The sequence below is a fragment of the Pristiophorus japonicus genome, chromosome 2 (genome assembly GCF_044704955.1).
Source record: "Pristiophorus japonicus isolate sPriJap1 chromosome 2, sPriJap1.hap1, whole genome shotgun sequence".
Classification (NCBI taxonomy): Eukaryota; Metazoa; Chordata; class Chondrichthyes; family Pristiophoridae; genus Pristiophorus; species Pristiophorus japonicus.
The window spans coordinates 18,067,443-18,081,484 of NC_091978.1; the positions used below are offsets into that span (position 1 = coordinate 18,067,443).

General features: G+C 45.8%; 1 protein-coding gene across 5 annotated transcripts in view; it reads left to right on the plus strand.

Moving 5' to 3' along the window:
• LOC139236107 (putative pre-mRNA-splicing factor ATP-dependent RNA helicase DHX32) overlaps positions 1 to 14,042 on the plus strand; it is a 207,028-nt gene that overhangs the window by 97,993 nt on the left and 94,993 nt on the right. For all 5 annotated transcript variants that reach the window (XM_070866799.1, XM_070866802.1, XM_070866798.1 and 2 more), the window contains exon 4: positions 4,369 to 4,753. In XM_070866799.1, coding sequence (XP_070722900.1) covers positions 4,369 to 4,753 — 385 coding nt within the window. The remainder of the gene's footprint in view (positions 1 to 4,368; positions 4,754 to 14,042) is intronic.

The window sequence follows — 14,042 nt, forward strand, 5'->3', positions numbered from 1 at the left end:
TCCATGACTCTTTCCCTGCTAATTAGCTGTCTGACGTGAAGTACTGACTGACCTAGAGTTTGGCAGTTCTGCTCAACCACCTGAAATAAAAATCACCTCTCCCTCTACTACAACAGCAACTTGCATTTATATTGCAGGTACAGCAAGTAATCAGGAAGGCAAATGGAATGTTGGCCTTTATTGCAAGGGGGAATAGAGTATAAAAGCAGAGAAATCCTGCTACAACTGTACAGGATATTGGTGAGGCCACACCTGGAGTACTGCGTACAGTTTTAGTCTCTGTATTTAAGGAAGGTTATACTTGCATTGGAGGTTGCTCAGAGAAGGTTCCCTAGGTTGATTCCGGAGATGAGGGGGTTGACTTATGAAGATAGGTTGAGTAGGTTGGGCCTATACTCACTGGGGTTCAGAAGAATGAGAGGTGATCTTATCGAAACATATATAAGATAATGAGAGGGCTCGACAAGTTGGATGCAGAGAGGATATTTCCACTCATAGGGGAAACTAAAACTAGGGGGCATAGTCTCAGAATAAGGGGTCGCCATTTAAAACTGAGATGAGGAGGAATTTCTTCTGAGGGTTGTAAATCCGTGAAATTCTCTGCCCCAGAGAGCTGTGGAGGCTGGGTCATTGAATATATTTAAGGTGGAGATAGACAGATTTTGAGTGATAAGGGAGTAAAAGGTTATGGGGAGTGGGCAGGGAACTGGAACTGAGTCCATGATCAGATCAGCCATGATTATATTAAATGGCGGAGCAGGTTCGAGGGGCCAAATGGTCTACTCCTGCTCCTATGTCTTATGTTCTGAAGCACTTCACAGGAATGTTATTAGACAAATTTGCTACATATAGAGATATTGGTATAGGTGCTTGGTCAAAGAGGTAGGTTTTAAGGAGTGGCGTAAAGGAGGAGAGAGAGGTGGAGAGGTTTAAGGAGGGAATTCCAAAGCTTGGTGTGAATGGTGGCGTGTTTAAAGTTGGGGATGTGCAAGGAGCCAGAATTGGAGGAGTGTCGATATCTCGCATGGCTGTAGGAGATTGTAAAGATAGACAGGGGGAGGCCATGGAGGGATTTGAAAACAAGGTTGAGAACTTTAAAATCGAGGTGTTGACGCACCGGGAGCCAATGTAGGTCAGTGAGCACAGAGCCAATTGTCTTGTATTCCAGGGTCATTTGGAGAGCAAGGGAAATCTTAAACTCTTCTGCATTACCAAGTGTCTCCTTCAAGTTCACTGCTGTCCCCACTACCCTCTAATGCCAGCTGTGAAGAGACTTGGCTTTTTATCCAATATTGAGGTTATCTGCTCCATTGCGTAACTCTCCACCAGCTACTATGTCATCCTTGAGCATTCCAGTTTATCTCTATCCCACTTCCGACTTCAGATCTCTCTCGTTTCTCTGTTGTCACCATGGCAAAGCTCACCAACCTCCTACCTATAAGACTGGTCCCTTCACTCCCATTCTTAATTTTTAAAATTTGTTCTCGGGATGTGGGGAACACTGGCAGGCCCATATTTTATGCTCTTTCCGAGTGGTCCTGAGAAAATCATGGTGGACGCTCCTGAATCACTGCAGCCTTTGTTATGGTTCTCACACAATATTGTTAACTAAAGAATTTCAGAATACTGATCCAGCCACAACACAGGAATACCCATATATGTCCACGTCAGCATGGTGTGTGACTTGGAAGGGCAACTTGTATATGACTTGGAGGTGATGGCGTTCTCACAACATTGCTGCTCTCGTTCTTCTTCATGGCTGAGGTCTCTGGGGTGCTGGCACAGGAATCTCGGCCAGCTGGTGCAGCATGTCCTATAAGTAGCACATAGAAGGACCACAGTGTGCCAGTGATTTGAGTGAGTGGATATTTAGTCCAGTGGCAAGGTGCTAGTCAAGCAAACTGCTCTGTCCTGGATGGTGTTGAGCTATTTGGGTGTTGTTGCAACTGCACCCATCCAGGTGAGTGGCGATTTGAGCCTTGGAGATGGTGAAGAGGCTTTGAGGGGGTCAGGAGGTGAGCCACTCGTTGCCAAGTACGCATATTCAGACCTTCTCTTAGAAACATAGAAATTTACAGCACGGAAGGAGGCCATTTTAGCCCATCGTGTTGGCGCTGGCCGACCAAGAACTACCCAGCCTAATCCCACTTTCCAACTCTTGGTCCATAGCCCTGTAGGTTACGGCACTTCAAGTGCACATCCAAGTACTTTTTAAATGTGGTGAGGGTTTCTGTCTCTACCACCCTTTCGGGCAGTGAGTTCCAGACCCCCACCACCCTCTGGGTGAATAAATTTCCTCTCATAGCTCCTGTAAACCTCCCCCCCCCCCTGCCCCCAGCCGTTACTTTAAATCCTATGCCCTGGTTGTTGTTGTTGACCCCTCTGCCAAGGGAAACAGGTCCTTCCTATCCACTCTGCAGGCCCCTTATAATTGTATACACCTCAATAAGGTCTCCCCTCAGACTCCTCTGTTCCAAAGAAAATAGACCCAACATCTCCAATCTTTCCTCATAGCCCAAATTCTCCAGTCCAGGCAACATTCTTATAAATCGCCTCTGTACCCTTTTCAGTGCAATCACATCTTTCCTGTAATGTGGTGACCAGAACTGCATGCAGTACTGCAGCTGCGGCCTAACCAGTGTTTTATACAATTCAAGCATGACCTCTTGTATTCCATATGTCGCCTTAGCCTTATTGACCTGACCTGAATCTGTGGACCTGCACTCCAAGGTCCCTTTGCTCCTCTACATTTTTCAGTGTCGTACCATTTAATGTGTATTCCCTTGCCTTGTTCGCCTCTTATAGCCTCTGAGTTGATATAGTTGCTTCTGTGATTTCCCCCTTTCTCCCCCCCCCCCCCCCCACCAAAATGTTGATAGGGGCTTGGCCATGGCAGTACCCTAGAAAGTTGGGAGCCCTTATTGGAGGTGGTAATTATCTAGTAGTTCGGTGGCACCTCTGTTACCTGCCACTTGTCAGCCAAAGTCTGGATATTGTCCAAGTTCTGCTGTCTGCTGGCTTCATTATCAGCAGAATAGAGAATGGAGCTGAATTCTGTGCACTCATTAGCAAAAAGCCCCACTCCTGACTTTTATGATGGAGAGAAGTTCTTTTGAAGAAGCAGCTGAAGATGGTGGGGCCAGATGTTTTGCTACATTGAAGATGGGATTTAAGTGCAAGTTACTGTAAAAAAAAACCAGTCCTGTTCATTGCCTAGGTTCTCACATGGAGCGATTTAGATGCCGGAGGGCTGTCAGTAGCTAGGTTAAGAATCAATAGGAGGTGATCGACATTCACTGTATCTCCAAAGTATCCATTTGAGAGAGACTTGCATTTACATAGCGCCTTTCACAACCTCAGGAAGTCCCAAAGCGCTTTACAGCCAATGAAGTACTTTTTTGAAGTGCAGTCACTGTTGTAATGTCGGAAACGCGGCAGATCGATTTGTGCACAGTTTGTGATAATGACTAAATATTCCCTTTTTAGTAATGTCAATTAAGGGATAAATATTGGCCAGCTCATCGGGGAGAACTCCCCTGCTCTTCTAATAAATCATGTCGTGGGATCTTTTCTATCCATCTGAGATGGACATCCACCGTCTGAGAGGGCAGACGGGCCTCGGTTTAACGTCTCATCCGAAAGACGGCACCTCCGACGGTGCAGTGTTCCCTCAGCACTGCACTGGAGTGTCAGCCTGGAGTGGGACTTGAAACCACAATCTTTTGACCGAGGCGAGAGTGCTGCCCACTGAGCCACGGCTGACCCACAAACGATGAGTTTAAAGTTCGACAGTCTGCCACAAACCATTGCAAAATGTAAAGGGAGGAGTTTCGGCAGCACCAGGACCGAGGGCATGCATTGTGGAACAGCTTCTGGAACCTGTTCTGCTGTGTAAATGACAATTATAAAACCATTTGCATACTTACCTCAAATTATTAACCGAATCCCTGATTGCCTAGTTAGAGTTTTGTGGCATTCGGAAGCTACGGGTGATGACAGTAATGTTGGATCTTTGTGCTCCAGTGAATGGAAATTCCAGTTTATACAACCAAAATCAATGAGTCAATCAGTTCCACGTGGAGACTGTGATTGTGTAAACATACACAAGTTGATGCCAATTTTTTTTACTATGTGATGTTAATTCGGTTGGTGTATCTGGTGATCTTTACTTAGTGTTCAGCTGTCCAAGCTCATGTTGTTTTTGTGAGCTGACATGATGCAAGAATATGATTAATGGAAGTCCCAATTTTCTGTCCTTGCATGCACTTTTTAATAAAAATGGAGTCCGTCGGCTATAAAAGAGCTTTGCGATGTCCTCGCGATGTGATGAGGTGCCATATAAACGCAAGTTCTTTCTCTCTCCCACAGGTACTGCACAGATGATGTGTTGCTCTGTGAAATGATGTCTGATCCCTTGTTGCATCACTACGGAGTTATAATCATTGACGAGGCCCACGAACGGACAGTGGCAACTGATGTCCTCCTCGGTCTATTGAAAGACTTGCCAAAGCAGAGGCCAGAGCTGAAGGTTGTGGTCATCACGGCCCCACATTTGGCGGGCAGGCTAGGGAGTTACTACGCCGACGCGCCTTTTGTAGAAGTGGAGGATGCGGCCGAAAATTCATTTCCCGTGGAAGTTATATACCGAGATGGCCAGTTTAAGAACTGTGTTTCAGCTGCTGCACAAACAATACTGGACATCCACAGGAAGGGAGAAGAGGGCAACATTATAGTCTTCCTGGCCAGTGAAAAGGTGGGTATGCCTACTTGTAAACTCAAGGGTTTCAGCAGCGATAATCCTTTTTTTGAGTTGAGATTTATTTCTAATGGCTGTTGTATCGTGACAGATAATCAACTAGAAATCTTCCTGATAATACATCGAAGTTACATTATGGAAACAAGCTATTTGGCCTAACCAGTCAGTGTCAGCATTTATTCTGTCTTCCCTTATTCTATCTGCATTATTTTTTTTCATGGGATGTGGGCGTCGCTGGCAAGGCCAGCATTTATCGCTCATCCCTATTGCCCTTGAGAAGGTGGTGGTGAGCCACCGCCTTGAACCGCTGCAGTCCGTGTGGTGAATGTGCTCCCACAGTGCTGTTAGGGAGGGAGTTCCAGGATTTTTGATACAGCGACCATGAAGGAACGGCGATACATTTGTAAGTCAGGCTGTGTGTGACTTGGAGGGGAACTTGCAGGCGGTGGTGTTCTCATTCGCCTGCTGCCCTTGTCCTTCTCGGTGGTGGAGTTCGCAGGTTTGGGAGGTGCTGCCGAAGAAGCCTTGGTGAGTTGCTGCAGTGCATCTTGTAGATGGTACACACTGCAGCCACGGTGCGCCGGTGGAGGAGGGAGTGAATGTTTAAGGTGGTGGATGGGGTGTCAATCAAGCGGACTGCTTTGCCTGGATGATGTCCAGCTTCTTGAGTGTTGTTGGAGCTGCACTCATCCGGGCACGTGGAGAGTATTCCATCACACTCCTGACTTGTGGCTTGTAGATGGCGGAAAGACTTTGGGGAGTCAGGAGGTGAGACACTTGCTGCAGAATACCCAGCCTCTGACCTGTTCTTGTTGCCACAGTATTTATGTGGCTGGTCCAATTAAGTTTCTGATCAATGGCGACCCCCTGGATGTTGATGGTGGAGGATTCGGCGATGGTAATACCGTTGAATGTCCGGGGGCGGTGGTTCAACTCACACTTTGTTCTGAATTTGTATTCCACATGCGAACCTCCAGGCTTCAGATACTTACAGAAAAAAGATAATGGTAGAGGTCATTGTAGGATGCTTTTTGTTCGAAGAGCTTTTCCCAGTGTTGTCTTAGATGTGTGTGTGTGTGTGGATTTGTGTGTGTATGCCAAGTAGCATTATCAGGGATGCTGATTTATCAACACTGGGAGCATCCTGCAGTCTGGCAGGTGTGGAATGAGGTCTTAAGGTCTAACAGTACTTTGGAGAGATCCTAGTCTCTTGAGAACACTGGGAAAGGGATCCGGGGTTTTTGGAAATAGTGGGACAGGTGTTGGCTACCTGGGGTCACTGGGAGCGGCATCCTGGGATCTAGCGATATTGGGGAGTGAGGTCTCAGGCTCTGGGAGCATTGGAGCAATTCTGGGATCAGGGAGCACTGATAATGCACTCTAGGAGATTGATAAGGGAATAAAGGATTATGGGCAACGGGCAGGGAAGTGTAGCTGAGTCCATGATCAGATCAGCCATGATCTTATTAAATGATGGAGCAGGATCGAGTGGCTGTATGGGCTACTCCTGCTCGTATTTCTTATGTTTAAACGCCCATCTACACCCCTTTAGCACCCTCGGGTACACCCACCACCATGTTCTCCATTGCCAGCTGGTTCCTGTCTTTGTCATCCTGCACGTAAAAACTTGAATTTAACGGATGGAAAGTCATGGGCTGAGGCTGTGCAATTTACTGATGCGCTCCTGGTTTACCTCAGGAACGCGGAAATAGAAGATTTAGCTTCCAATTGATGAGTTTCCCAATTTATTCAACCCTTTTAGTAAATATACATTTTCATAAACAAAATTGATCAAAGGGTCATCATTTAAATGTTCAGGAGTGAATTTTTTTAACAGAATTTTCAACAGCAATCCATCATCTACAAACAATCTCCTGTTTTCTTTTCTTACTGTTAGCAAAGAAAGCACAATAACAGATGATGCTGTTCACAGACTGGTGTTTTTAATGAGGTCTTGTTTGTGAAGAATTTTTATTGAAGAAAAACATAGCGCCTTTCACCACCTCAGGATGTCTCAAGGCGCTTTATAGCCAATGAAGTACTTCTGGAGTGTAGTCACTGTTGTAATGTGGGGAAACGCAGCAGCCAATTAGCACACAGCAAGCTCCCACAAACAGCAATGTGATAATGACCAGATAATCTGTTTTTGTTATGTTAATTGAGGGATAAATATTGGCCAGGACACCGGGGATACCTCCCCTGCTCCTCTTCGAAATAGTGCCATGGGGTCTTTTGCGTCCACTTGAGAGATCATACGGGGCCTCGGTTTAACGCCACCTCCAACAGTGCAGCGCTCCCTCTGCACTGCATTGGAGTGTCAGCCTAGATTTATTTCATCTGCCATGTGTCTGCCTAGTTCACCAGTCTGTTGCTGTCCTCCTGAAGTCTGTTGCTGTCTTCCTCGCAGTTTATTACATTTCAGAGTTTTATGTCATCCATAAACTTTGAAGTTTATCCCTGCATACCCAAGTCCAAGCCATGTCCTCGTCTGCTGTGAGGAAGCAATATCCAGTCGCACCCCAGGCTATTGAGAGTGGCTGAGGCCTCTAGTGCAGATATAACTACTGGGCAAATCTAATGATCATGTGAAATGTCATTTTTGAAATTACATTTTCTTCAAAAACCTTATTTTAACATTCTAAATGTCAGCTGAGGGAAATATTTTGGAAAAAAGACATTTTGTGCTTCGAGTGGTTTGTCAGTAAAGAGCGACAGGCAATTGTTTACATAGGGTTGTGGTGATTACAGCCTGGGAATTGTAGTTGGAGGCTTGCTGCCTGCATAGGCCTCCGAACCAAAAGAAAACTCCGTGCTTGCCTGGTGTCTCTGGAGTTTCGGACTCTTGCGGTCCTGCGCCGGCAGGCGTGAAGCCTGTGTAAAGGCCCTGCGTCCCAGGATCACGTGGGCCAGACCAACCAATGACAAAGGGGGAATCCCTGTGATTTTATTTATTCGGTGATTGCTATCCTGCTTATGGGGAGTCTGTATGTAAATAGAATCTCTATAAGCATGATATAAATCGCCTAATAAATACAATTTCACCCCACTTATGCTCAAAATGAATTAAAAGACCCTTCAATTAAACATTTAAAATGCAACATTTAATTTTTGAAAAATAAATGTCAACATTTTAAAACGGGACAAAATTTACCGAAACTAATTTTAAATCTATGTATATGTTTAAATCATTTTTAAAATAATTTAAAAATTTTAAAAGGCCTTGCATTTCCCACATTACAACAGTGACTACACTCCAAAAGTACTTCATTGGCTGAAAAGCGCTTTGAGACGTCCGGTGGTCATGAAAGGCGCTATATAAATGCAGGTCTTTCTTACACTTGTGGGGCCAATCTGAAGGCTTCCGAATGTATACGCTGTCAGAAGCCCCATAAAATGCAGGCCTGTGTGTTTATATAGATATATATATATAGAGAGAGAGAGAATTGCTAGGTCAAGTGTGGATTTAAAACTGACAAAGTCATGACCGTAGAAAATTAATGTTGCAGGCCAGATGTGTGCACATGTGCAAGACTTTTAATGAGCTATGGACACATAAGATTTTAAAAGATTAAAATAATCACTGCTGTTCTTTTTCAAAAGCTTTTAAGGCACCAGTGCTTTGGTGCAGCTGTTTATCGAGAGTAGAAACTTGACCCCTGTGAAAGAGTGCGCTGCATCCTTTGCTGGCTATAGCAGGTTTTCCTGTGGTTCTAGATCAGCTCCCATCCCTGATCAAATTGTAGCTCCCTCTTAGAAACATAGAAAATAGGTGCAGGAGTAGGCCATTCGGCCCTTCGAGCCTGCACCGCCATTCAATGAGTTCATGGCTGAACATGCAACTTCAGTACTCCATTCCTGCTTTCTCGCTATACCCCTTGATCCCCCTAGTAGTAAGGACTACATCTAACTCCTTTTTTAATATATTTAGTGAATTGGCCTCAACAACTTTCTGTGGTAGAGAATTCCACAGGTTCACCACTCTCTGGGTGAAGAAGTTTCTCCTCATCTCGGTCCTAAATGGCTTACCCCTTATCCTTAGACTGTGACCCCTGGTTCTGGACTTCCCCAACATTGGGAATGTTCTTCCTGCATCTAACCTGTCGAAACCCATCAGAATTTTAAACGTTTCTATGAGATTCCCTCTCATTCTTCTGAACTCCAGTGAATACAAGCCCAGTTGATCCAGTCTTTCTTAATATGTCAGTCCCACCATCCCGGGAATCAGTCTGGTGCACCTTCGCTGCACTCCCTCAATAGCAAGAATGTCCTTCCTCAAGTTAGGAGACCAAAACTGTACACAATGCTCCAGGTGTGGCCTCACAACTGTAGTAACACCACCTCCCTGCCCCTGTACTCAAATCCCCTCGCTATGAAGGCTAACATGCCATTTGCTTTCTTAACCGCCTGCTGTACCTGCTTGCCAGCCTTCAATGACTGATGTACCATGACACCCAGGTCTCGTTGCACCTCCCCTTCTCCAAATCTGTCATCATTCAGATAATAGTCTGTCTCTCTGTTTTTACCACCAAAGTGGATAACCTCACATTTATCCACATTATACTTCATCTGCCATGCATTTGTCCACTCACCTAACCTATCCAAGTCACTCTGCAGCCTCATAGCATCCTCCTCGCAGCTCACACTGCCACCCAACTTAGTGTCATCTGCAAATTTGGAGATACTACATTTAATCCCCTCGTCTAAATCATTAATGTACAATGTAAACAGCTGGGGCCCCAGCACAGAACCTTGCGGTACCCCACTAGTCACTGCCTGCCATTTTGAAAAGTACTCATTTACTCCTACTCTTTGCTTCCTGTCTGCCAACCAGTTCTCAATCCACATCAGCACACTACCCCCAATCCCATGTGTTTTAACTTTGCACATTAATCTCTTGTGTGGGACCTTGTCGAAAGCCTTCTGAAAGTCCAAATACACCACATCAACTGGTTCTCCCTTGTCCACTCTACTGGAAACATCCTCAAAAAATTCCAGAAGATTTGTCAAGCATGATTTCCCTTTCACAAATCCATGCTGACTTGGACCTATCATGTCACCTCTTTCCAAATGCGCTGATATGACATCCTTAATAATTGATTCCATCATTTTACCCACTACCGATGTCAGACTGACCGGTCTAGAATTCCCTGTTTTCTCTCTCCCTCCTTTTTTTAAAAAGTGGGGTTACATTGGCTACCCTCCACTCGATAGGAACTGATCCAGAGTCAATGGAATGTTGGAAAATGACTGTCAATGCATCCGCTATTTCCAAGGCCACCTCCTTAAGTACTCTGGGATGCAGTCCATTAGGCCCTAGGGATTTATCGGCCTTCAATCCCATCAATATAATGAATACAACAACAACTTGCATTTATATAGCGTCTTTCACGTGGTGAAACGTCCCAAGACGCTTCACAGGAGTATTATGAGATAAAAATTTCACATCGAGCCGCATAAGTAGAAATTAGCGCAGTCAAAGAGGTAGGTTTTAAGCGGCAGAGAGGCTTAAGGAGGTAGTTCCAGAGCTTGGGGCCCTAGGCAACAGAAGTCACGTCCATCAATGGTTGAGCGATTATAATCAGGGATGCTCAAGAGGGCAGAATTAGAGGAACGCAGACATCTCAGGAGTTGTGGAGCTGGAGGAGAATAGAGATAGGAAGGGGCGAGGCCATGGAGGGATTTTTAGGCACTAAGGGAATCAAGGGATATGGAGAAAGTGGAGTTGATATAGTTCAGCCATGATCTTATTGAATGGCGGAGCAGGCTCGAGGGGACATAAGAACACAAGAACATAAGAAATAGGAACAGGAGTAGGCCATTTGGCCCCTTGAGCTTGCTCCGCCATTCAATAAGATCATGGCTGATCTGATCATGGACTCAGCTCCACTTCCCTGCCCGCTCCCCATAACCCTTTACTCCCTTATCGCTCAATAATCTGTCTATCTCCGCCTTAAATATATTCAATAGCCCAGCCTCCACAGCTCTCTGGGGCAGAGAATTCCACAGATTTACAACCCTCAGAGAAAAAATTCCTCCTCACCTCAGTTTTAAATGGATGGTCCCTTATTCTGAAACTATGCCCCCTAGTTTTAGTTTCCCCTTATGGCCTGCTCTCCTAATTCTTATGTTCTATTAAGACAGGTGACCAAAAGCTTGGCAAAATAGTTTTAAGGAGTGTCTTAAAGGAGGCGGGAGAGGTGGACAGGCTTAGGGAAAGAATCCAGAGTTTAGGGCTCAAGCAGCAGAATGCATGGTTGCCAATGGTGGAGCAATTAAAATCGGGGAATGCACAAGAGGCCAGAATTGGAGGAGTTCGGAGATCTCAGACGATTATAGGGCTGGAGGAGATTACAGAGATAGGGAGGGGCGAGGCTATGGAGAGATTTAAAAACAAGGGTGAGAATTTTAAAATCAAGGCGTTGCTGGACCGGGAGCCAATGTCGGTCAGCGAGCACAGGGGTGATGGGTGAATGGGACTTGGTGCGCGTTTGGACACGGGCTGCCGAGTTTTGGATGAATTCAAGTTTATTTAGGGTGAAAGATGGGAGGAGACCTGGGGACGGGGCGCGGTGAGGGGAACCGGGGACGGGGAGCGGTGAGGGGGACAGGGAGCGGTGAGGGGAACCCGGGGCGGGGAACCCGGGACAAGGAGCGGGGAGGGGAGCCCGGGACCGGGAGCGGGGCGGCGAACCCGGGACAAGGAGCGGGGAGGGGAGCCCGGGACCGGGAGCGGGGCGGGGAGCCCGGGACAAGGAGGGGGGAGGGGAGCCCGGGACAAGGAGCGGGGAGGGGAGCCCGGGACAGGGAGCAGGGCGAGGAACCTGGGACAGTGAGACAACTGCAATGCAGTCTCCATCCTGATTTTAAGTCGACCAGCAGTGTATAATGTAACCCCAAAGATTCCTGATATAATCCAGTTACCTACTTCTAGAGTCTGATCACATTGGCACTAACTCCTAAAATAGCTGAAGCAGCTTTCTCCCTCGTTGATTATGATGTCACCGGGGAGATGGCCTCATTCCTGTTTGCAATGGCCTGCCTGATGTGACCCAGACTGTTGTGGATTTTCATATCAATCAGTTGAAGGAAAGCAGTTGCTTCAGATACTTTTTTTATTTGTCTCTCGGAGCATGGAAATATTGTCTGACCTTTACTGAACTCACTGTTCAAACAGTTACTTGACTATCCACTGTAGCTATAGTGCCCATATTTATGACGGGATACCGTGACATGCAAAGTGAAACAGACTTTTAAAGAATTAAGAAAGACTTGCATTTATATAGTGCCTTTCATGACCAGTGGATGTCTCAAAGCGCTTTACAGCCAATGAGGTAGTTTTGAAGTGTAGTCACTGTTGTAATGTGGGAAACGCGGCAGCCAATTTGCGCACAGCAAGCTCCCACAAACAGCAATATGATAATGACTCGAAAATCTGTGTTTTGTTATGTTGATTGAGAGATAAATATTGGCCAGGACACCGGGGATAACTTCCGTGCTCCTCTTCGAAATAGTGCCGTGGGATCTTTTACGTCCACTTGTGAGAGCAGATGGCGCCTCAGTTTAACGTCTCATCCGAAAATCGGCATCTTGTGAGAATGCACTCAACCTAGTCACTGCTCTGGATTGTGGTCCAGGATGTTGATGGTGGGGGATTCGGCGATGATAATGCCGTTGAATATCAAGGGGAGGTAGTTAGACTCTCGCTTGTTGGAGATGGTCATTGCCTGGCACTCCAGTGCAGTGCTGAGGGAGTATTGCACTGTCGGAGGTGCTGTCTTTCAAATGAGACGTTCAACCGAGGTCCCTTCTGCTCTCTCGGGGATGTAAAAGATCCCATAGCACTATTTCAAAGAAGAGCAGGGGAGTTCTCCCTGGAGTTCCGTCCAATATTTATCACTCAATCAACAAACAAAAACAGATTATCTGATCATTATCACATTGTGCAAATTGGCTGTCGTGCTTCCGACATTACAACAGTGACTATACTCCCCAAAAAAACTTCAATTGGCTGTACAGCACTTCGGGAAGTCTTGAAGTTGTGAAAGGTGCTATATAAATGCAAGTCTTTTTATTCAATGGTTCAAATCTGGGGTAAAAGGAATGAGATCATTCTTGTCTAGAACCATTAGAAATAGAAACCGGAGTCGAATACTGACTAACGGTCGCTTGTTGTGGGGATGAATGTGCATTTTGCTCCATATTTGACTATATCTCCCTGCAGCTTCCCAGATTTTACAGCAAATGAAAACAATATGCCAGTGACACACAAGATGTGGGAACAGCTACTGGTATTGTCCTTCGGGACCCTTCTTTTCACACCGTCTACTCCTTGTGAATTAGGAAAGGCAAATTTTCTTCAAGCTGCGTGCCAATTAATACAAATATCGTGCAGGCAAAGTTAGTAAGGTAACTGGGCCTACAGCTCTCCTGTAGGAGCTCTGCCTGCTTTGAGAATTGTTATCATCGAGGACTGTTGCAGCTCAGTGCCTAGCTACCTTCTTCACAACAACTGGGTTATTCGAGCTGCATAAACCTTTATATTTACTTATGAAAAATAACACGATGGACCCCAGGTTAACCTCAAAACCTCTCTAATTAATTCAATGTTCCACCATTTCTTCCTGCTGGGACAATTAAATTTGGCAGTACGGATCTGATTACAATGAGTCAGTTCCTCTTTTAGATGGGTAGCATTTTGAACAGGAACACGAGTTTGCAAAATGTCGTGAAATCGTGTCGGCTTCCACCGGGTTTGTGGTCACCAATTTAGTGCTTGGGGTTAGTGTTCTGGAATGTGGCCATTCTTGGCAAGGCCGGCATTTATTGCCCATCCCTAATTGCCCTTGAGAAAGTGGTGGTGAGCCGCCGCCTTGAACCGCTGCAGTCCGTGTGGTGAAGGTGCTCCCACAGTGCTGTTAGGGAGGGAGTTCCAGGATTTTGACCCAGAGACGATGAAGGAACGGCGATATATTTCCAAGTCAGGATGGTGTGTGACTTGGAGGGGAGCTTGCAGGTGATGGTGTTCTTCTGATAGTACAGAGCATTAGTTTTCAGTGCCAACATTTTGATTGTCTATTCACATACTTGCCCTCCCTCCCATCCAAAAATCGCAGAAAATGATTGTTCCAGCTGGCACTAGAATTTTTTAATTTGCCATGATCCACAATACTGACTTTCCTTAACTGCTGTTTCTACTGGTATTGCAGTTTATGCCGGCGATCCAGTTCTACCTACTGTCATATGCAGAAATTCATTCCGAATTCAGTGTCCTATTTTCAAATTTACG